The 24,235-nt window shown below is 38.2% G+C and overlaps 1 protein-coding gene across 6 annotated transcripts in view; it reads left to right on the top strand.

The window, feature by feature from the left end:
* Positions 1-12,545, top strand: part of LOC107695078 (Nance-Horan syndrome protein-like) — a 54,991-nt gene extending 42,446 nt beyond the window's left edge. The window contains exons 2-11 of one of the 6 annotated variants that reach the window (XM_016494874.1): positions 1,574-1,726; positions 2,538-2,677; positions 2,896-2,940; positions 4,058-4,102; positions 4,494-4,556; positions 7,432-7,627; positions 7,835-7,966; positions 8,126-11,143; positions 11,499-11,622; positions 11,816-12,545. In XM_016494874.1, the coding sequence (XP_016350360.1) occupies positions 1,574-1,726; positions 2,538-2,677; positions 2,896-2,940; positions 4,058-4,102; positions 4,494-4,556; positions 7,432-7,627; positions 7,835-7,966; positions 8,126-11,143; positions 11,499-11,622; positions 11,816-12,419 (4,520 nt within the window). In that variant the 3' untranslated portion in view covers positions 12,420-12,545. Of the gene's footprint in view, positions 1-1,573; positions 1,727-2,537; positions 2,678-2,895; positions 2,941-4,057; positions 4,103-4,493; positions 4,557-5,271; positions 5,296-7,431; positions 7,628-7,834; positions 7,967-8,125; positions 11,144-11,498; positions 11,623-11,815 lie in introns of all 6 variants that reach the window. The other 5 variants (XM_016494878.1, XM_016494876.1, XM_016494877.1 and 2 more) reach the window with 5 other exon arrangements.
* The last annotated feature ends 11,690 nt before the right edge of the window (positions 12,546-24,235 follow it).

Genomic DNA, 24,235 nt, shown 5'->3' with positions numbered 1-24,235 from the left:
GTGTGTGCGTGCGTGCGTGCGTGCGTGCGTGCGTGCGTGCGTGCGCGCGCGCGCGTGCGTGTGTGTGTGTGTGTGTGTGAGCGAGAGAGGCCTTGTATGTATTCAGTTCTGTCAAACCAATAGACGTGGCTATTGTCATGGTTTACCTCATGGTTAATAAGTACTAAAATGTTTCCTTTCTGACTGTCAGCCTGAATTGTCTGAATCATATATAGCCATAGCTTTCAGAAATATAAGACCCCATTTGCGGTATCCTCTCAGAAAACCTGAGTCTAAGAAAAAAATATTCCCATACCCTTCCTTGTGAAGCCACTTCTGTTTTGTATTACACTCTCAAGTAATATGTCCTTTGGCTTTTGTTCCAATTACATACAACAAAGGATTTGTTGCAATAGAATCCAATGTTTTTCTAAGCGTCAATCATCATTAATCTCCACCCTTTTCTTTGTGGTCTTCTAAGACAGGTAATGCATTTCTGTTATTATTTTGCTGATCACGGCCTGATAAGGATTTGCTAATTCATTGTAAATTAGATATGAAGGGTTGCTTGGATACAGATGACTCTGGATAGTTCAAGGGGACCACTGTGCATTGAATACTGATGGGCAGATGCTCCTTTATAGAGGAGAGGAGGAGACAGGATGCTGGGGAAAAGAGAAAAAAGATAGAGGGAGAAATACTAATGAAGTTGTCTTTCACCTTTGTCTCCCTAGAATGACATTTGTTGTCTTGTAATACATAACATTGATTACAGTGAATGAATATGGAAATATACACTAATGCTCAAAAGTTTGGGTAAGAGTTTTAAAAATGTTCTAGAAAGTGTCCTAAGCACCTCCAGGCTGCATTATTTGATGAAAATCAGTAATACACCAATCATTTAAAACATTTTTACAATTTAAAATAAGTTTTCTCTTTGAATATATTTTAAAATGTAATTTATACCTTTGATGCAAAGCTGAATTTTCAGCAGTCATTAATCCAGTCCTCAGTGTCAAATAATGCTTCAGAATATTGTTCTAAAATGCTGATTTTGTGCTCCAAACACATGTATTATTGTTGTTGTTGTTTTTTCAGGATACTTTGATGAATAAATAGAAACTTTAAAATAAAGACATTTATTTGATATTTAAATTGAATGCATCCTTGTTGAATAAAAGTACTTATTTCTTTAAAAGTTCTGAACAGTAACGTATATTTCTATTCATTGGTTTAAATAGTATTCCTTTTTGGAATTTATGTAATTTGGAATCTATTCTATTCCTTCTCATGGAAATGTCCTCAAGGATTCCAACATAATACAAAATAATGTAGTTCTTTTAGAACACACCGTTCCCATTACCTGTCCAACAGCAAGAGTTAATTCCAACACAACTACAATGGGTTCTGATAGAGATTACGTAATATTCAATAGAATCATATAAGCATTAAAGAAAAAGGATGTAGAAATTTCACTCTGTCCAGTAGGATCTTATTCTATTCTTAGTGGATTCTTAATTGCTAGAAGTTTGAATAAAAATCCTGTACACATTCCAGATTTCTGACCTTGTCATTTCTTTGTCTTTCTCTCTAGCCTTATCAAATCTGGACATTGAGAGTAAACTGACATCCCACTATCAGGCTCCATGGCATCAACAACACAATCTGTTCCACACTTGTACACGGCCACCATGTCTGGAGGAGTTACACCAACATGCCAAGCTCAACCTGCGGGCATTGCAAAGAGGTACTGAGTCAGGTTTCTGGGCCTATATTTTTTGGTTCCAAACCACAGTACCGTTTGATTTTTATAATTCTTTTCATCCAAACATATCTTATATCACAAAAGTTGTGGTTCAGTGATCTGCCCAGGGCCACAATGGTGATAGATCAGCGTAGAGAAGTGACAGCTCAAGATAGATGAGAATTATGATCCTGGAGTTCCCCTCAGGGATCAATAAAGTGTTTATATGTAGCCCTCAATCTGTCTAAACATCTATCAGGTTCCTGAGTCTACCTGGAAATGTGTTTGAGTTTGAAGCTGTAAATTTGACTTAAAATACGTGTGAATATATATATATATATATATGTATCTAAGAAAGAAAAGGAAAATTTCACACATCACTGTAAAATGCCTTTAGAGGCAGATATTAGGGGAGTTTGTGGTTGAACTTCTGATTCATACTGCCACCTTGTGTTTGAATTATGAAATTTGATCTGGCATTGCCTCAAGTTTAGTGTGAACCATCTAGCATAATTTATATTTTCCCCTTGAATCAATTTTACTTCCATCAGTTACACATAAAATGTGACCAGAACATTGATTGTACATCGTCAGTATTCAACAAAAACATTAGAGGCCTTCTGCACATGAACAATTTAGTTAGCAGTTGGCAGTCTGTACATGTTATAAAACTGAAGCTGCTATAATTCATACTTTAGTTTAGACTAAAATAGCTCAGCCAACTGAAGTGTGTGTGTGTGTGTGTGTGTCTGTGTCTGTGTCTGTGTCTGTGTCTGTGTCTGTGTGTGTGTCTGTGTGTGTGTGTACTATACAGACCAGCAGCAGCGTCAGCGTTCAACCAGCAGAGAGCGTGGTCGGGTCACCATATCGATATCTGTGGCCCCGCCCATGCCAACCTTCCCTTCAACTCACAAACTCAGAAGGCGGGAGCAGAGGGGCCGACACTCACGCCTGGTAAGAACATAACATTTAATCTCCACTCATGTAGAGGAGGTCCAAACATCAGTGGTTCTCAGCGGGTTTTGCTTCAGGACCCAGATTTTGTGTGAAATGTCAAGTGGTGATCTAACCCAGTTCCAGAAATGTTTATCTTAAAACATAAACTATAACTATAAAACTATAAAAAGATATTTTTGGCCTAAACTAGCACTCTCTCCTGCCACACACACCAGGAGAGGAGCATTAGAGAGAGTGATGTGAAAACTATCCAGAGGAAGGTAAAGCGGATCTGTTTGCTTGTATTTTGTGGACGTTCTCTGTGATACCATCCCATCGAAATATATTTTGAATTCTGTTTTTTTTTGTTTTGTTTTTTACATTCAGTGTCCAGTATTTTATTTATTTCTTGTGCTTTTTAACTGAATGTAAAATATTGAACTAACATTTTAAATAGTATAGATAAAATATTTACGTAATAATCAATAATGCATGCTTTTTTTTAAGTATCAGTGCATAAGTGCACAGTGTAAAATGCTGCTTACAGTCAAACCAAAATGTATTCAGACACCTTCAACATTTCACACATTGTCACAGTTTATTCATTATAGTTTAGAAAATGGTAATAAAATATGTCAAGAACTCAGAGTTAAACTGTGTCAGAACAAATTCATCTTGATAATGTCAGATAACACTTAAGCAAGGTCAAAGTGCCTGAATAATTTTTGGTCCCCAATTTTTTATCAATTTTACTGTATGAAGAATTTTTGGGTATAATATGACACATTTTATTTTGCTATACTCACTTACATAAATGAACTATAGTGTCCTTCACCCACTAGTAAAAAAATATATAAAAAATTATATCTGGTGTTTGAATAATTTTTGGTTTGACTGATTGACTAAGTCAAAACGCTCAGTATGCTGGGAAGTATCTTCCTTGACATCATAGTAACCCTCCATAATAATGAACCTAAAAACCTATTTCAGATAGAGAGATGGGATCATGTGAAGGGGAAAAAAACATAAAAAACATCAGAGGAGAGATTTGAGTGTCATTCTGACATACTGGTTTTAGTTATAAGCTGACCAACAAGTCAGCTGTATCAACTATGAGTTGTGTAGAAACACACAGAAGTTGGCTTGACAACATAATGTTGCCATAGAGCAATAAAATATAAAAAAGTTTGTCCAGTGTAGTGTTTGGAATGAAGAGGTTATTTATAATTAGTTTTTTTTTTTTTTTCATTTTATACATGTATTCATTTTTACATCTTTAAATGTTTTCATAAGGTAACATGCACAAGAGTAAAATGGGCAGCAGCATGTGATTTTAAAGGTGGTGAAAGGTATTCTGGGATCTTCATCTGTTTTGTTTATTGCATTTAACTGCTGCAGGAGAGACCAGCCAAAGAGGCTGAATTCAAACCCGTTCTCAGAAAGGTAAATGACATAATTTGTTTGAAATGTGAAAACAGGACTCCTGATCTATTTTTTTTTAAGTACAGGTACCAAGACCATGCCAGACTGATTAAACTCCTTCCATAACAATAAAATGTAGTAAATTCCTTCTCCATCAAAGTATAGCCTTTCATTTCAGCATGTATGTTGCAGAGTTGAACCACATACATCTCAGTGGTTCAACGTTCCTCATAGAAAACAGTTCCAAAAGAGAGCATGTCTATGTTGTTTTGTGTGTGCATGTCACCCTGTTCCCTGACAGCATGTGCACACCATGGACACCACAGAAACATCCCATCAGACATTTATTTTGATTTAACAAGTACATTTTTTTTATATTTGTTTAGTTATGTTTTCCATCTTTTAATTTTAGTATCAGCGCTCCCGTTCCTCCTCCCCTGTTCAGTGTTGTTACTTCATTCCCTGGATTAGAAAGGTATTTTGCCCCATTAAAGACTGATTGTTAACTCTAACTCCTAACCATTTCTGTTTCTCCTTGGCTTAACGTGTAGGCTAGAACAAGACTTTCTCCAGATGTAAATATTTAATGTCTGTTCATGGGGTTTAAGCCAGTTTGTTGTATCTTTTTTGCAAAAAATCTGCAAAGATTTATATTTGATATTGCTGATAACATCATCAGAGTAAATCCTGATGATAATGAAGTAAATTACTCCATAAGGATGTGTTTGTATTTATAGGCAGAATCAGTTAAGGAATATGCTACTGTGTAAATCATTAATACCATTTGTTAAATGGCACCATGTTAAGTGGGGCAGCTCAGTATTATCTGGGACAACAAATATAATACATAATAAATATATTAAAATATATGATATACTGCATTTGGAATATCACAGAGAGATCTGATATAGTAGGACCATTTTTTCTAGTTCTTGCTTGACATTGAATACTACTCCACTGCTTTTTGTGATTTATTTCAAGATTTTTCCATGGATTTCCTTTCTGGCTTATTTACTCCCTAGGGTGCCACTTGGCCTTCATGAAAGACATTATTTTATATATTTGCATGCAGCCATGGAAAAAAATCATTCTGTCTCTTTGCCTGTGTTTGATTCTTTTATTTATTTATTCTCCTTCATTCTCTCGTGTCTTCTGCCTCATAACCAATGCTGCATTTCTCGTCAACACAGAAAAATGGGATTTTGGCAATACATGTATGTATGTAGATTAGGTACATACATAATTACATACTCTACTTAATTAGGTATGGGCCGATTACCGGTATCAAGGCATACCGCGATTTGAAAATGTCACAGTTTCAAAACTACTCAAATTTCCCGTTATACTGTTCCTGCGGTATGCATTGTTTTTTATGTCTTGTCAAAGACTAAAAGTGTAGGAATCCCTCAGGTTGTGTGCAGCGCAGAGAGTAACACAACCCTTCCACCTCCTGTTGGTGTGAGCAGTCAGTCACCTGTGTGTTAGATGGCCAAAGGAGGTGAACCCCTGGAACTTAAAGGGTTAGTGCACCCAAAAATTAAAACTCTGTCATTAATTACTCACCCTCATGTCGTTTCAAACCCGTAAGACCTTCATTCATCTTCGGAACACAAATTAAGATATTTTTGATGGAATCTGAGAGCTGTCTGATCCTGCATAGACAGCAATACAACTGAAATGTTCCCAAGTCCAGAGACGTAGCAAGGAGATCGGTAAAATAATCCATGTGACATCAGGGGTTCAACCGTAATTTTACAAAGCTACGAGATCAAGATCAAATCACAACAACGTAGGAAACAGATCCGGCGTGACGCAGCTGACACAGAACAGCATACGTTGTTTATGTCCAGCTGATACTCTCCAAAATGGCGCTACAGGGGAGGAGACGAATTGTTGAATAAAGTTTGTTTTTTTTTTTCTTTTGCGCACAAAAAGTATTCTCGTAGCTTCGTAAAATTATGGTTGAACCCCTGATGTCACATGGATTATTTTACCGCTCTCATTGCTACGTCTCTGGACTTGGGAACATTTCAGTTGTATTGCTGTCTATGCAGGGTCAGACAGCTCTCAGATTCCATCAAACATATCTTAATTTGTGTTCCGAAAATGAACGAAGGTCTTACGGGTTTGAAACGACATGAGGGTGAGTAATTAATGACAGAATTTTCATTTTTCGGTGAACTATCCCTTTAAGCGATCGACAACCAGCCGTGTGTTTGTTTTATTTCAGCGGATCTTTGTTCTGGACTTGCACAAATGGCATTGCAATCATTTTCCAAAATGTCATTTGTGTAGAAATATTACGAAGTCTGTAAATGGCCGTTAACAGAGGCCAGAGACACTGAAGACGGATGCAAAGAGGAGAAAATAATAGTGTTTATAAGTGCAGCGCTGCTTTGTTTACACAGGTAACAAAGGAAACGCTGTTTCGCTGCTGTTCCATAAGCGTCACTTGGTGTCAGAGAGTGAATTTTCATTTTCATTCAGCCCCTCTGCTGTTTCGGTTTTGTGCAGGCATTGTTTATGTAGTATACTTTCACAAATCTAGTCAGAATATTCTGTTTTTACTTCAAATTTGGTTATTATAAAATTATACTATTTAATTTAAATCAGAAACGGTTCATGCTACATGTATGTATCATCTTTGTTTGGATCATGATTAAAATGCAGATCAAATAAAAATATATTGTGTTCAATGGGGGAAAAAAGTTGTTTTTTACCCAGACATTTAAAAAGTAATTTTAGAGCTGTAATTGCAATACCGTGAAACTGTGATATTTTTGCTTAAGGTTATCATACCGTCGAAATCACATACCGGCCCATGCCTATACTTAATACAGTTGGTCCCAAAAAGTATTTGGACACTTAAACCTCATTCAAATGTTTGAATGTCTTAATTGGATAACTAAGTTAGTTTTGAGGGCACAAAAAATTAAAAGGGTAGCTTACCCAAAATTTAATATTCTGTTTACTCATTTACTCACCCTTGACTTGTTCCAAACCTGTATGAGTTTTTTTCTTGTGTTGAATGGAAAAAAAGATATTTTGAAGAATGTACAGTAGATAACCAAACACTTGCTTGTCCCTTTAACCATCAGTTGCCACTTGGTTTGCTATTTTGTATATTTGTTGTATATTTCTAGTGCAGTGGAATTCATACATTAAGTGTGACTCCAAAAGTGTCTGAAGGTTTTTGGGGCCACTGTATAAAGCTTGTGATCCTGTAGATAAAATTGTATCTTTACATTCAAAAGTGTGTTTGCAGGCTGTGTATTTGGATTGTCATCTTAAATCATCAGTCTTGTTCTGAATACAGCAACAGTAACAGTTCTAACATCATCCCATATTAGGCTGGAACCAACACAGAAACAGATGGCCAATTGCCAGTGATGAGCCATAGGCCTAAATGTCCTGTTCCCAATGTACCTACCATCTTGGACAAACAGACCAACTGGTCCAAAGCCCTGCCTCTTCCCACGCCAGAAGAGAGAATAAAGAATGACTCTCAAGTAATTCCATCCTGTATAATTCCAATAAATGTTTCTGGTAAGCAACATTACTTCAGATTCAATACAAACTAAAAACACCAACAATATATTGTATAATATATTATAACAATATATATGTAAAATTATTGCATCAAAGACCAAAATAATTTGATTTTGTGGAACATATCACCAACTTTTATTCCCACTAAGGGAATCCATGACATATGCTTAACTAGTTCTGAGGGTCTGTTATTTTTCTTCACAGGTGTTGGATTTGACAGAGAAGCCAGTGCTCGCTGCTCTCTTGTTCACTCACAGTCGGTTCTACAGAGACGTCGAAAACTCAGGAGGCGAAAAACGATAACTGGCATCCCCAAACGTGTTCAACAAGACATGGGTATTCCCAGCTGATAATTTCCATCTAAAGTTCAAGTTCATCAAAGCAACTTTAAAAAAAAAAAAAAATCTGTTCATTTAACATCTGCATATCAATTTTTTTTAAATGTTATCCTCATATAGTTTTAGTTTAATTATTAGTTTTCTGATTTACTTGTAGATTCTGATGAATCACCTGTGGCTAGAGAGAGAACAGTTATCATCCATGCCAACCCACACAAGTCACTATGGCATGAGGAGCTCTCCCTGAGTGGTCGGGTATTGCACACCAAGGACTCTGGCTGTCAGACAGATGACTTCTTGATTGCAGCTCCATCCCGGAGGCGTATCCGTGCCCAGAGAGGTCAGGGAATTCCAGCTTCTCTCTCACACTCCACTGGAAACATCACCTCCCTGCCAGATCGCTCTGATACTGTGTATGCTGCAGCATCAGCCACTCGTGTTCGTTCTAGAAGCCTACCACGTGAGGGTGGCCGGCTTCTGGATGAGGATCAAGATGACAGTGATGATGATGATGATGATGATGATGAAGATGAAGATGAAGAACTCTCTTCATATGAAACCGAAGACTTCCTACCAGGTCCAGGACAGAGAATTCCAAAGGATGAGGAAGAAAGTACTGATGACCAGGCCATGCCAGAGCTACAGTTTGGAAGTCTCAAGCATATGCAGCATTCAGAGAGCCCTGACCACACATGGATTGAGAGAGGCAGATCCAGGCTCCCACGCAAAGTTGACATGGGGAGCTGTGAGATTTCCTCCAGCTCTGATACTTTCAGCAGCCCCATCCACTCTGCCTCCACTACAGGAGTGCTTGGCAGCCAGATGGACCATAAAGAGGATCACCAGTCCTCAAGTGGCAACTGGAGTGGAAGCAGCTCCACTTGCCCATCACAGACATCTGAAACTCTACCACCTGCTGCCTCTCCTCCCCTGACTGGATCCTCACACTGTGATTCGGAACTCTCCCTCAATAATGGATCCCATGTCATTGATGACACCACTGGCTTCATAATTGATCCCTACCACATTGACAAGCCACAAGGACAGGGGCAACGATCCAATTCTTTTACCTCATCGGCTACTGATCAGATGGATGATGCAGGGGTCAGCACTGCTAGTGATGGTGAGTGGAACTGCGCCCAGGACCAGCAAGATCAGCCCTGCCCCCAAGACTTCAGCCCAAAGCATTCCAGAGAGGATGAGAGTGGCATCAGCTGCCCCAGTTATTCTAGTGGGGAAACTTACGAGAGCTTCAGTGACCAAGTATCCGCTAGGAAATCTGAGATGCACTACATCGTTGACACTGAAGGATTCTATTCCTCCATGCATTTTGATGGTGGTGTTAAGGATAGCAGAAGCTACTACAACTATGCAGCCATTGACCCTGACTGTGGCCCAAGTGGAAATGTAGCACCTGGCATGGGTGAATTCCCTCAGTCAGAGTACAGAGCCACCAGGACACTCGGCAGACCATGTCTCTCCTTAAAAAAAACAAAGGCCAAGCCACACCCACCAAAACGTAGCTCTTCATTAAAGGAAACAAGCAGTGGTGTGAACATTCTAGAGCAGAACGAACCAAAGATTACTTGCGAGTTGCCACTGCCCTTGTCTTCCAGAGAGATGAAATTGCAGCTGGACTTGGCTGGTTCTGCAGGGCACCTTGAGACTCCAGGTCTTGAGTCACTTGGCACATGGGGAGTGGAGAACGTCAGGGACATACTTGACTGCTCCTCTCCATTCAGTTCCTCTGACACACATTCATTCAAGGATGAAGGTGCTGTGCAAGCAGACTATGCAGACCTCTGGCTCCACAATGACTTGAAATCAAATGACTCTTACCGGTCTCTGTCCAACTCGAGCACTGCTACAGGTACAACTGTTATTGAATGCATCAAGTTACCAGAATGTGCAGAAATGCAAGCCTGTGAACCCAGGTCCAGACCTACTTCCCCAACTCTTCCTCCACCTGAAGGTGAGTTCAAGCTGGCTTCCCCTGAAAAGCTGGTAGGCTTGGCATCCCCTTCCAGTGGATATTCTAGTCAATCTGAAACACCTACATCTTCCTTCCCTTCAGCTTTCTTCCCAGGGCCCCTTTCTCCATCCAGTGGCAAAAGGAAACCCAAAGTCCCTGAAAGGAAGTCCTCACTTTGTTCCCTACAACAGCCACAGCTTTCAGTCCGAAACCCAGGCATTTCCTCCAGGAGGGAAACTGACATCCATGCCATACCGCCCAGTCACCTCGACCTAAGTGCTCTTCACAGCAAGCACTTTCCCCACAGAAATCAGATGCACATCCTACACCAGAATAAGCAGAAAGCTGCCATAGCTGCAGCTGCTGCTGCAGAAGCTCGCAATGCAGCTGCTGCTTCTGCTGCTGCAGAGGCTCGCACTGCATCTGCAGCTTCTACTTCAGAGTGTGCAACAAGCACAGTAACCAGCTCAGCCCATTTGGCCATCACTCCAACTGTTCTTAGATCAGTTCAACTGCAATCTATTGGTAGAACAGCTGGAGGAAAACAAGGGTATGATCTGGCCAGTGCAAATCCAGTAACTCGTCCCAAGTGTCCCACAATAATAACTGATACCCCATCCTCTAGCAACAGGCACAACAGGAAACCACCAGCCTACAAACCCCCTGTGGCACAGCTCTGTGAATCACAGGTTCCACTTGTGGAAAATGTTGTTCTTTCCCAGGAGGAAGTGAAAGTGAGGCAGGAAAGGCTTGGTCCTGGTACTTACTGGGCAATGACTGCTTTCAGAACTCCTGTAGACCCTACTCCTAAAAAAGAAGACTCTTCAACAAGGTCATCTCAAGGTCGCGAGCAAGAACAAGACAGCAGAATGTATCCAGATGTGCAACTGACATTGTCACCAGAGAGACTAAAACAAGATCTAAATCAACTATTGCGGCCAGACCCTTCAGCACATCCTGTGTGTTTGGCCAGCACAATGCCACCCCCTGCTTACAGTGAAATACAGAGGAGCAATTTTGTACTGTGCAACAGTCCTGACAAAGTGCCTGTTTCAACTCAAGAGGCATCGCACACTTACACAATCAGCGATGTACAAGTCCGAGAAGAGGATTATGAGACATCAGGTGTCACAACCAGAAGTGCCTCACAGGACATAAGGGAAGAAGGGTCGACCCCGGACACAGAGGACTACTTCAGCAAGGGTAATTGTCCTGTTAAAAAAAACAACTTGACAAATGTGATTGGTTTATTGTACCATGACTGTAGGTAATGATAACGACTACAGTAAACATACCTTGTGTCTGACATACTGTACAGTAGCTACATGACAAAACAAACTCCATGCAGCGTCTGTAATTGTTTTTATTTCACCTCTAGAGGCCGCTATTCCAAACAGGAACTATAGGAGCTGATCAATCAGTAAAACTAATATATTGGTCAACCTCTAATTCACATAATATTACTGTAGCACGACTAACATACATTTTTACTGGACTGATTTCACATTGAAGCTGTTGAATGCATAACTTCTTGTATGAATGCTTTGCATGTTGACAGAATCAACTCCCAGTGACAATTCAACCTCTCCTTTGACTGATGACTCTAAACCTGATGATGATAATGTTTTCCCATCCCCCAATAAACTACGCACAACTGAAGATCTGTTTGCCATGATACACAGGTAAGCACGATTGTTTTACATTCCAGTGCACCATTTTGTGTCTCATTCTCATGTTCTATATGTCATATGGTTTTGGTGATGACATTGGATGACATTGCATTCAATCATGAAAACTGATTCTGCCATACAGGAAGTGTTAAACACTTGTTGTATTTTTATGTGACGAAGTACACTGTCAACCAAATTATTGCAGATCTAAAAGGAAAGTGCTGGGACGTAAAGACTCCGGGGAGATGAGTGGAAAAAGTCGGCCTGGTGTAGCACCTGCAACCGCTCCTGTCAGCAATCCTACTGTATGCCCGGTCACCCCAGCTGCCTCAATCCCTTCAAACAGCTCCCAACGAGCCTCAGGACCCATCTACAGGAGTGCCAAAAAGTCCAGTACATCCAGTGAGGAGTTCAAACTCCTGCTGCTAAAGAAGGGTAGTCGCTCAGACTCGAGTTACCGCATGTCTGCTACGGAGATCCTCAAGAGCCCCATCACACCCAAGACTCAAGGAGAGCTGCTATTAGAGGCTGCAAGTTACCCAGAGGAGCCCCCCTCACTCCTACAGGATTCCACTAGCAGTGGCGATCCACTTCTAAGCCAATTCCCTAAGGCCAACAGTGAAGTATTCTCTCCAAAAACACTTACCATGTCAGCTGCCTCCAGACAGGGACGTTCCAGAATTCCACCTGCAGCAAATAGCAGTCGCTATAGCACGCGGAGTCGGCTGTACACTGCCCCAATGCAGGCCATATCAGAGGGAGAGACTGAGAACTCAGATGGAAGTCCACACGATGACCGCTCCTCTTAGTGGTATAACCATTTTTTTAACCACTTATCAAAATCATAAACCTTTTATAATATGAAAACATTCTATTTGAACTGTATGAGAGTGCTGTTCGCATATTATGATCTACCTTAGTTTTCTCCCCTGATGTTTGTGGTTTGAAAAAAATATCATTGATTTCTTTAAGCTCCTTTTGTGTTCTGTAGGTCAGCTGAAAACTTGGAAGAACTTGAATTTTTTTTTGCATTACCATTTATCATTGAGAGCTATGATTTTTGTCATAATCCCATGCTTTTATGGTCACAAAATGAGATGGTGAAATTAGTTGTAATTCTTTAACAAGACATTGAAAGGGTAACATTTTAATATAGAAAACAATTATTTTTCCATCATCCATCACAAATTTACATGAATATATGGAAGCTTTTCTAAGGACAATCGCACCATGGCCTTTCTTAGCAGGGTGTCTAAGTGTGCAAGGCGAAAGACTTCTGAGAAGAAGAAAGCTAGAAATGTTATGAACATAGTTCTAATATTGGACTATTTTGTAAAATCATCAGTTCTTTTGCACTTAATTTGGTTAATTATACCTTGAAATATACAACCTGGATGTACTGTTAAATAACAAGGCAAGCAGACAAAATTAATCCAGTTTTAGTTTAGTGTGTGTGTGTTGTGTGTATGTGTGTGTGTGTGTGTGTGTGTGTGTGTGTGTGTGTGTGTGACTCTTCATGCTGTTTGAATCTCAAACTGTCAAAAAGTATTCCAACAACTGTTACAAAAACTAATTTAATCCTGTGTTTAGTTTACTTTTCTTCATAGACCCAAATTGGGTTGTGTATTTTAGTCACAGTTCAGGTGTCATCATGTATATTTACTTAACCAACAAACAGACAATTTGTGTGACTGCAGAAGGAATGAGGACCTCAATCTCAATGTATTCTGTGAATACCTTTAAAATCAAGAATACTGTTCATTTGAAGAAGAATGGATTCACTTTTAAAGTGAAACTCTTCAGAGTTGGAGGTCTTCTCGGAGTTCAAAACTCATAGGAATTAGCTAGATTTGTCAAGACTACACTGTGCCACTGAAGGGAAGGTGACAAGCTGTGAAAAGATCGATTTTTGGTCATCCATTTCTGATGAGCGCTCTTTCACTTTAGTTTCTTCATCCTCTGTACAGCATGCAATAAAACACTAGAACATGTCACATCTCCACTTAAAATGTATTTCCACCTTCACTTGAATTTGTTGAGTATGTGCTATGTTCAGTAAATGTACAAAATGTATAAGATTTTTTCAAATTTGCAGTTTGAGCTTTTTCCCTTAAGTGGAGGTACTGGACAATCTAATCTAACGAAGCACTATTCGTGTACAGCTGAGATTTGAAAGAACAGACTGAGGCATAAGAGGGTATTATGGGGCCATTTTGTTTAAATTATGATAGAATTATATTTAGGGATTATTACATCTCCGGGATATAACCTCTGGGATATAGATAAAATGACTGCAAAAAGGCAGCAGTGGTTCATTGCTCATCTGTATATACATGATGATTAACATAATATTTCAGACTTTTTTCTGAATTGTTGTTGATTTGTCATGTACTGTCATGTCCAAGAGGTTTAAGAATTGAATTCTTTTTGTTTTATACCGGTAGAGAATCCTTCCAGAATATTCTGAGACACTAACAGAACTAACGGATATTTTCTCATAATATAGGAGCTGCAATGTGCCATGTCTTATTTCTCCTTAAATACAACCCTGTCTGATGGTTGTCACAATTAGCTGTGCTTTATAACTACAGAATTTTGGAAGTACAGACTACTTTTTTTCATTTGTGTCCATGTACTAGAACTAAATCTATAAAATCTTCTTTTAGATTGCAACATTTAATAGAACAAAAAGTATTTTTAATTATGGGATATTTTATCCAGAGAATTATTTTGTTAATAAATTTGGAAAATAATAATGATAAAGCTTTATTTAAATAAAATAAGAAAAAAAATCATATCAGGGGTGTATCAGCCAATGATGAAGATACTGAACTTGTAAACATTTCTAACTAGCTGTAAACTTGCATTCTAAACAAATAAGTTATTATATATGTTATACAACTGTAGTTAAATGTTTTGGTGCTTTGAATTCTATACCCAGGCCATATTCTGTCATTGTTGCCATTGGGGGGAAAAATGTCATTGACATCATTAGTTTTCTTTTCATACTTTTCTCTCTGTGCTTGTGATGCAATTGCAGTCATGAAAACAACACTCGTGACAAAAATTCAGATATGTAGCAGTGATTGTGTCTTTTGTTTTTATTTCTATTTTCACAACACAACAGTAGCCACATTTGAAGAATCAACCTAGTTTCCTGCAGTGAAGCTAACCAGTCAGTTTAGGCCTTATTTGCAAAATATAAAAAAAAATGAAGGGAAATCACAAAGTTTTCTGTATGATATATTTTACCTCAAATACAGATTTGGACTGTTTTAAACTGGCACATGGTTCTAAACAAAAATGATCATATCTATAAAGAAAGAACAAACGTGTGGCAGGAAACAAAAAGACACTACACAGAAGAGTTATTATGTGGGTTTCTTTTTTGTGACTGAAATATAATCCATCTTGGACTATTTCTTTCTTTTTTATTTTTCTTGTTGAAATTCTCTGCGTTATTGGAGAAGCACAGTCTTTTTTGCCAAAGGGGTTCAAATGTGTATTGGTGTAAAATTAATTACAAATTACAATAAAACAAATAATTGAATAAATAATAAAAAATTGAGGGTTAAAGTGAAAATGTCTAGGGATAAGATGCATCTCATTCAGTTACAATAAACAGGAAACAAATCTCACTCTGCATACAAGCTTCACTTCAAGAGATTTGAATCCATTTTGTATTTTTGTAAAAACAGGTACATATTATCTTTTTAAAGTGAAAAAAGAGAAAAGACACTATTTCATTTTTTTAAATGTTTTAAAAGTTTACATTAATTACAAGCCTTTGTATATTTTGGAGCTGTGCGACTCTCTCGGTCCTGTATTTATTTTTCAGTAAACATTGTGGGAATTCCATTGTAAATTTGAACCATTTCTTGCCAGCTCAATTGACTGCTTAGTAACTGTGCATAGAGAAAGCCAATAAATGTGACTGCATTGAAAAATAACTGGATGCCTGAAGTATGATTTACATATATACTGTATCCACTCAGAATTTCATAAAAATCTAAACCTCTTACATTGTTAGTAGAATCAAATATCTGTTAAGCTAAGGCAAATTTTGTGCATTAATGTAATTTTTAGTTACAGGTAAAGATTTTTGTGTCATAAATACTGAGAATACATCAAACCTACGGTTACAAACTTACAATGTACACTTCATAAATGTACACTTCGCAGTCACAATGGATTAAAAAAAAACATTTGAAATGTATTTAAAACAAAGCTATAAAACGTGCATAAGAAATACTTACCAGTCAGTTTGAGCCTCTGAAAGGGATAGTTCACCCAAAAATGAAAATTCTGTCATTAATTACTCACCCCTCATGTCGTTCCAAACCCGTAAGATCTTCGTTCATCTTTGGAACATTGATGGGCATTGAACGTGGTAGGACCCTTGCTGTCTATGGAGGGTCAGAAAGCTTTCAGATCTCATCAAAAATATCTTAATTTGTGTTACAAAGATGAACGAAGGTCTTACAGGTTTGGAACGACATGAGGGGTGAGTAATTAATTACATAATTTTCTTTTTTGGGTGAACTATCCCTTTAAGAGAATGGGAATGTGTCGTCACAGCGCAATGCATTCTGGGAATTTAGGACACGGGAGCTACAACAGAGACTGGGTAGTAGCAAAGACTATAGAATACCCTTAAAGCCTTAAAGGGACTTTGGTTGTAGTTAATGTAGATTTTTGTATTATTTTATGTTTATATTCTACGTAAGATCGCGTTGGAATGGTTATGGCGTATTGTATCATCAATTGCCACAGCCCTTCTCACGGCTGAGAAAGCAGTGGTATGCACACGGTGAATTTGAAATTTACTGCGGTTAATATGAAATTTAGCAAGAAGTAATAATAGGTTAATAATAAAGTATTCATTCATTTTATCTTATTGTCTATTAAAGAAGCCAAACAGTACATCCTTAAATAAAGAGAAACCTGGGAGCACATTGCAATTAATAACATTAGAAAATTAAATCCAAAATGGCTGTGTGTGAGGACAATCCCAGAAGATATGAATATCATTGTCATTAGGGGCACCACAAAAAGAACAGCTTGTATCTATGTCTGATTAAACCTTTTCAGAAACACTTTAGCTGGGAAAAATCTGTGTAACAATTTGAATGAGATTTCTCTAACCTTGTTAGTTCTTATGTATTTCAAAGGCAGAGTCCATAGTTTTTTCCAATCAATATGATCAACCGAATTCTTGCAATAAGACACCACATATGGAGTTGTTACAAGCTCCTTTTGAAAGAGAGATCTAATTTTATAGTTACATGATGAAGGATGTGACAAAAAGCATAGTTTTCCTACTGGGATTTCAAATGGGTCTAAAGAATATAGGTCAATTGCTGGATGATCTAACAGACTCCCTTAAAAGCATAACTCCTTTAGCAATAGCGTCCATGACAATTGAATATTCTTTGGGAGTTACTGGAAAATCAAATTTACATAAAAATTCTTTATAACTTAAAATAAGACCCTGAGTTAAATAACTGGGAAACAGTCAAAAAAATTCAAACCAATTACTAAAATAAAAGTTTTATTCTTATATTAGATCAATCTTAATTGTTCCAAATGAAGTACTGGTGAGGGCAGAAGTTGTGCTTCGACTGCACTGATTGGAGTGTTTTTTAAGCTGCTGCCACCGGGCTCACAGAGACTGTAACATCATACATCAGTTTCTGTGAGGACATGTGCATTCCTACCAGGACTTATTTAACATACAACAACGACAAACCATGATTCACAGCTAAACTCAGACAGCTTCGTCAGGCCAAAGAGGATGCCTACAGGAGTGGGTACAGAATCATGTACAATCAGGCCAGGAAAACACTGATAAAGGAGATCAGAGTGGCAAAGAGGAGCTACTCTAAAAAGCTGGAAAACCAGTTTTCAGCAAACAACCCTGCTTCAGTGTGGAAAGGCCTGAAAGACATCACAAACTACAAGACGCCATCCCCCAGCACTGAAGTGAATCAACAACTTGCTGAAGACCTAAATGAGATTTCAGATTTAAAACTCCCGGTCTCACAGCTCACACCCACTCTGACCATCTCTCCACACAACCATTAGCACCTCCAGCAACCACCCTCTTCCCCCCTCCTGCACTTCAGATCAGTGAAGATGATGTGCGTCAGGTCTTCAGAAAACAGAAGAGAAGAAAAGCACCAGGCCCAGACGATGTTTCACCAGCCTGTCTGAAAACCTGTGCTGACCAGCTGGCCTCCATCTTTTCACAGATCTTCAACAGAACACTGCAGCTGTACGAAGTCCCTGCCTGCTTCAAACGCTCCACCATCATCCCCATTCCAAAGAAACTCAAAATCACAGGACTTAATGATTACAGACCTGTTGCCCTAACATCTGTGGTCATCAAGTCGTTTGAGAGACTGGTGTTGGCTTATCTGAAGGACATCACTGGACCCTTACTGGACCCGCTGCAGTTTGCTTATTGAGCAAACAGGTCCATGGATGATGCAGTCAACATTGCACTGCATTATATCCTACAACATCTAGACAAACCAGGGACTTATGTGAGGATATTGTTTGTGGACTTCAGTTCTGCTTTCAAATACAATCAACCCAGCACTCCTCCATGGCGCGGCCATTTGTAAATTGAATGGGTCTGGTTTCTGGTGTCATCCGCTTCCAGGTATTTTTTGCAGTACAAAACAGCTCATTTTGCTGCTTGATATTGCAAACTGGTGTGTCTTACCATATTATTTTATTGTATTATCTTAATTATGAACACACTGGTTTGTAATGCAAATAGTTTTACCATTTACTACACTGTGTTATGCTGCATTCACGCCATGTCGTAATTACTGTGATTTCGAGATGACAACACATGATGTTATACTTGGAGCTGTTCACACCCTTGGACTTGGACATGCCAACTATCGCACTATCAATGCCTAAACAGCACCTAATTAATCTGAGGTGGTCAGGTGGTACAAGTTGTAGCTCTCAGAAAACTCCCAGTTCACAAGTTGTAATAATGAGTTCTACGAGGTCGTGAATGCTTTTTAAAAGTTGCTATCTCGTAATCACGGTAATTATGATATGGCGTGAACGCACCTTTATCTGGTTATTATCCTACAGCGGCTAATGAACCGGAAGTCTCACACATTCACAGAAAAATAATGCTGCATTCACGCCATGGAGTAATTACTGTGATTTCGAGATGACAACACGTGACGTTCTACTTGGAGCAGTTCACACCCTTGGACTCGAACTATCGCACTATCAATGCCTAAACAGCGCCTAAAGAATCTGAGCTTGTCAGGTGGTACAAGGCGTAGCTCTCATAAAACTCCCAGTTCACAAGGAATTAGGCCTACAAGTTCTATGAGGACGTGAACACTCTTTACAAGCTGGTATCTCGTAATCACGGTAATTATGACATGGTGTGAACGCACCTTAAAGCTGCAGTCCATATCTTTTTTTGGTAAAAAATTACCCGAAATCAATATTTGAGCAAGTACATAACCAGCCACTGTTCAAAACTATCGCCTTACTTTAGCCCGATTCACAACGGTTAGCTTATAATAATGTTTTCTAATTTGAGTGGTACGGGTAGGTTTTCGCGGGAAATTCGAGCATGCTGCCGCGTCATTACGTCACGTCTGTAAACATGAAGTTGTCCCGGCTACTAGGCTATCGCATGTGAGGATCCTGTAGGTGGCGGATCGTTTATAGCCTTTTCTCGCAACAGCTAGAAAAATTAAATGTATTATTTTGATGGCGGATTGTAATCCAGAAAGGATTATGTGTTTATGAAACACATGTGAATGAAATTAAATTATATTCCAGTTTTAAATGTATTTCTGATTTTAGATAGCCTGGGATTACACAAGATTTGTATTTTAAAGACAACCAGTTCGAAGGGAGCATAATTAGCTTTTTGGGTTAAAAGAATTTCTTAATATGAAATTCGAATGGTATGACAATTAGAGATTAGACTGTACAGAAATTGAAATCTACACACTAATACACACTATAGGCAATGCTGATGTTGTTAACATTAATAATTTGAGAATAAAGTATAACAATGATAATAATTTGCATGGTTTGATGTGATAAGAGCTAACCAATCTTTAGATTAAATCACCATTGGTAGCGCAATTAATTGCTTTTTTCCTCAGTTGATCAGAACAAACGTGGCAGACTTGTTACTTACTTATTCAGATGACAATATACGGTGAAAATTCTTATTTGGGTCATATATTCCAAGACGTATGCTAGAATCTGTGATTGCAAAGTACAGTAAATATCCACACCTGTGCGGTGACTAACTGCCATACATACTCCTCAAAACATTAGATTCATCCACGCTGGAGCCGTGCCGGTGCACAAGGAAGATAATTCCGCAAACAGCTGCAATTGCAGGTTTTCAAACAGAGATGGCGACCAAGAGGCAAAATTTACGGACTGCAGCTTTAAGAATGTCTATTCATTCTAAGGCCCTGTCCACACGGTTATTTTTAAAACCACAGCTTTTTCCACAAGCAAACGCAGCACAGGTCACTGAAACCGACCATTTTTGAAAACGCCTGCCAGGGTGAAGAGTTTTTGGCTTGTGACGTCGGAGCCTGCGCTATTATCTCCGCCTACTGGAAACTTTTTCAGGCTTCTGATTGGCCAGCATGGCTTTACGGTTGAGATTATATCTTCAAGATTATATCTGAGATTATATCTGAGATTAGCTTCATAGCATGCGTTTGCGTTTTCATGTGAACGGACATTTTTTTTTAAACGGAAGAAGGAAAAACTCCTTTGTTTTGTGGACTAAGACATGCTAATTGAAATTCCGGAGAATGCCACAAGAGGAGGCTATTTCTCCATGAATAGTCTTTTTCTACAGTCACACTAAGGTCACAAGTAGGCCTACAACCATTAGCCCATAATTCTGTAAGTTCTATTTTATATGTAAAATATGCATTTTCGTTCAGACATGGAACCTCTGTAAGAATGTTTTAGGCTTGGCATCTTGTGCCGGTCTTGCAGTATTTAAACTACCGACAGTCCTTACACCTGTTACTCCAGACGCACAGTGAAGCTTCGGGTTGAGAGAAACCAGGATGAGATGTTCCGTTACATAGAAGTTAAAGCGGCTTTGATAGAAGGACATCCTGCAACGTTCTTGAATGACCCGGGTGATAAGCAAGTTCTCCAGTTCATGAAGAAGTAGCCTCCTCTTGTAGAGTTTTCCGGAATTTCAGTCAGGTCTTTTATGCACCGCCTGCGAAAATTCACTGAACAACGGTAAATGTGACCACACCTTTAATTATTTAACTCGCACTGTCTGCAATTGATCATAACAATCTTTTAAAAAGTTATTTTTATTACCATGCATGACAAATTTCAGTTAAACATTATTTTAAAAAGTGAGATGTCACTGTGACAAAGTGAACAAAGCTCCCATGATCCGTGAGGCTTTTTGATTGAACTTTCCATTAGAGATTAGACAGGAGCCATTGATAATTGATTAAGCGCCAGACAAGATAAGGCTGGAGGCTGTTAGTCAGAGGTGGACCCTCTGGCCCCAGAGGTTAGTGCACAGCATTGTTGAAGGTCATGGCAGTCTTTGAGGCTGAATGTGGGACAATGGGTCTTTCAGAAGCAGGAGACCAGAGACGACATGAGGCAACAGACCACCATCACTTCTGACAAACTCCTTTTTCCTTTGATCGCTAATTCATTAAAAGAAAAGCCCTGTCCACCAATTTTAAAACTATGCACTATTGAACTAAATTAGAACATGTTTATTTGTATATTCTCACTTGAAATGTTTAATGGGAATTTTTATTAGTCTGCATTAAAATCAAGTCAATAAAGTTGAACTAGACAACCTCCATCTACAATAGTTGATTCAGATGACAGAGCAGCACAGAAGGGGCCATTCTAAAGTGAACTTACTGCATCAGGCGGTTCTCTCTCTCAGTTCTGAAGCTATCAGACAGACTGAACTCACTGTTCTGCAGGACTGTGCTGTTTCCAGTGATGGTGAACTTTTAAAAAGCAATTGAGCAATGCTATATTACATTAATTTGACAACACTTATAAAATGGATTAAAACAGCACCTGAACTGCCAAACTAAGAAAAAAGGTAAGAGTGTTTTTTTTCCTCACTATTTATGGATAATTGTAAATTAGAGCATATAAAAGACGTCTCAAATGTATTTAGTTTTATCTTAATCTCTTTAACTTGCCTTACAGACTGTTGATTGTTCTTCTGAAATGTCTCAGTTTGCAAAAATCTAAAGTCAAAGTCAAAAAGGTTTAAACAGATACAAAGCATGCATACCTTATCAATATATTTTAACTTGAAGGTGAGTTTTTTTCTAACTGATAATCAATGTATTGTCTAATGACTAAATGAGATTAGATGATCTTTTGTGACGTGTCATTCTTTTTGCTTGCATTGCACTTCATTATTTGCTTGCATATATTATATCAGACATATTATATATAAAGATATTAAAAAATATATTTCTCAAAAAGATTTAGGTTCCTTTGGAATTTAATATTTTTGACAATTTATTAAAATCACCTTAAGGTGGGGTTTTTTTGGAGTGAATGTTTTGGACTACATTTGGGGTGTTTATCTCAGCGGTTTGGGTGAAGTGGCGGCTTATAGTCGTACTGGGTTTGTGGTTGACTGAGGCTGAAGTGTATGGAAGCCATTATGGCACAAACGTTGGAATTCACTGTAGCTGTTTATACACAAACATATGGATGAAAAGGCTTCTATACCACCAGCAGCCTGCAAACACTCATACATACAACCTTCTCATCTCTAGCACTGTTGTACTTTGGTAAACTGGAGCAATGCACGTTTTAAACATTTTGCTAATTACCACACTTTTGTAAATAAAATAAAATAAATAATCCTTTGTTGAATATTTTCTCCCTGAATCTTTGTGAAGTTACAGTGGGTGATTTAACTTGGAGAACATTAAATTCCAGATTTAATCCACTCTGCTTTGGCAACAGGGACACTGTGTATATGATCTGAACTTTCCCATCATGTCCACAAGATCTCCTTTGGCACAGCACTTATTGGTTTGTGATCCGTGTATTTGGAGTAAACATTTAGTTGCACAACAGTTAACATGAATTAATAAACATGAGGAGGCAGGGCTGGATTGGTAATCGGGCATACCGAGCATTTTCCCGGTGGGCCGACAGAATGTTTTTTTTGTGTTATTTGGTTGGTTTAATAGTTAACATTACCTTCATTGCGAGCATGACATTCACTAGGCTTGTGAATTAGCAGAACTTGAACAGGGGACTTTATAAATGCTTAAAGTCTATAGACGGAGCGATGAAGTATTTTGCTCTGCCTATATAAAGATCGCATCACCCCAACTTCTTCTCGTCGGTTTTTCCCACGTTTTCACAGCAGATTTATGAAGAACAGGCTTGCTCTGCGGTGAGTGAAGCGGGCCAAAGAGCAAGATGCGAATAAAGCTAGATTTAAATAAAAAAAGACACGATATTGTCGGACCTGATGTTTTATTCTTATCCAAAACAAGATGTGATATGTGTGATACATAAGCTACATATATACAATACCAGTCAAAATTTTTTGAACAGTAAGAAACAATTAAAAGAACCAAAGACTTAAACTACTTCAGTCTGTGTGTATTTAATTTATTTAATACACGAGTTTCACAATTTGAGTTGAATTACTGAAATAAATGAACTTTTCCACGACATTCTAATTTATTGAGATGCAGCTGTATAGATATCGAAGTGGTGATGGGCCGCCTGGACCAAAAAATGCCAGGGCCGATTTTTTGTCCCAGTCCAGCCCTGTGTGGAGGCCAGGCTGAAAGTTATCCAATTCTTTTTGAGAAATAAATGGAATAATTAATGGATAAATATATATTTTTAAATGTATTTATTTATTTGCTTGCATAAACAACGTTTAACCTGTAAGTAAACCAAATACTAAGACATTCTGAAATTATTGTACATTTTCCAGTAAAATTTTTTCACTCAAATTGCTGATTTGAAAAGAAAAGGTTTTAGACTTTTGCTGTATATCCCTGCTGTATTTATCTGGCTTATGTTACATCTCGGTAGATTAAATGAATCTGGTTTGAGAAGACTTTTGCCTCTGTATACTCGAGCTACTGATATCCTATTTTATAATGTTTGATATTTTGACCGTATGTGATTCATGATAAAATTAAATTAAATCCCACTTCAGAGCCTTAAAGAATTTTCAAAGCACTCAAGACTTTTCATGATAGTTTGTAAGGCCTGTCTCCTCTCATCATGCAGATCAGTTCTCTTAACTCAAAGCAGCTCTAACATCTGCTCAATATGAGTCATTTATATTAATGCTAAACATATTGATTTTTATCTGGAAAGAGATGCTATAAAATGTTTCCCAAAACATAAATAAATTCTCCCCAATGTTAAGCTAATACCCACATTTATTCCAAGAATGTATGAAAGAACGAACATAATTGGATTGCATTAAATTTATGAATAAAATTTGAACATTTAAACTGTATTTATAAATTTCCTGCAGTGCTATTTATAATATGAGGTATATAAATGGGCTCTTATGAACTATGTTTACAATATATATATATATATA

The sequence above is a fragment of the Sinocyclocheilus anshuiensis genome, unplaced genomic scaffold (assembly GCF_001515605.1).
Source record: "Sinocyclocheilus anshuiensis isolate Anshui unplaced genomic scaffold, SAMN03320099.WGS_v1.1 scaffold26, whole genome shotgun sequence".
Classification (NCBI taxonomy): domain Eukaryota; kingdom Metazoa; phylum Chordata; class Actinopteri; order Cypriniformes; family Cyprinidae; genus Sinocyclocheilus; species Sinocyclocheilus anshuiensis.
This window is presented reverse-complemented; position numbering and strand designations above follow the sequence as displayed.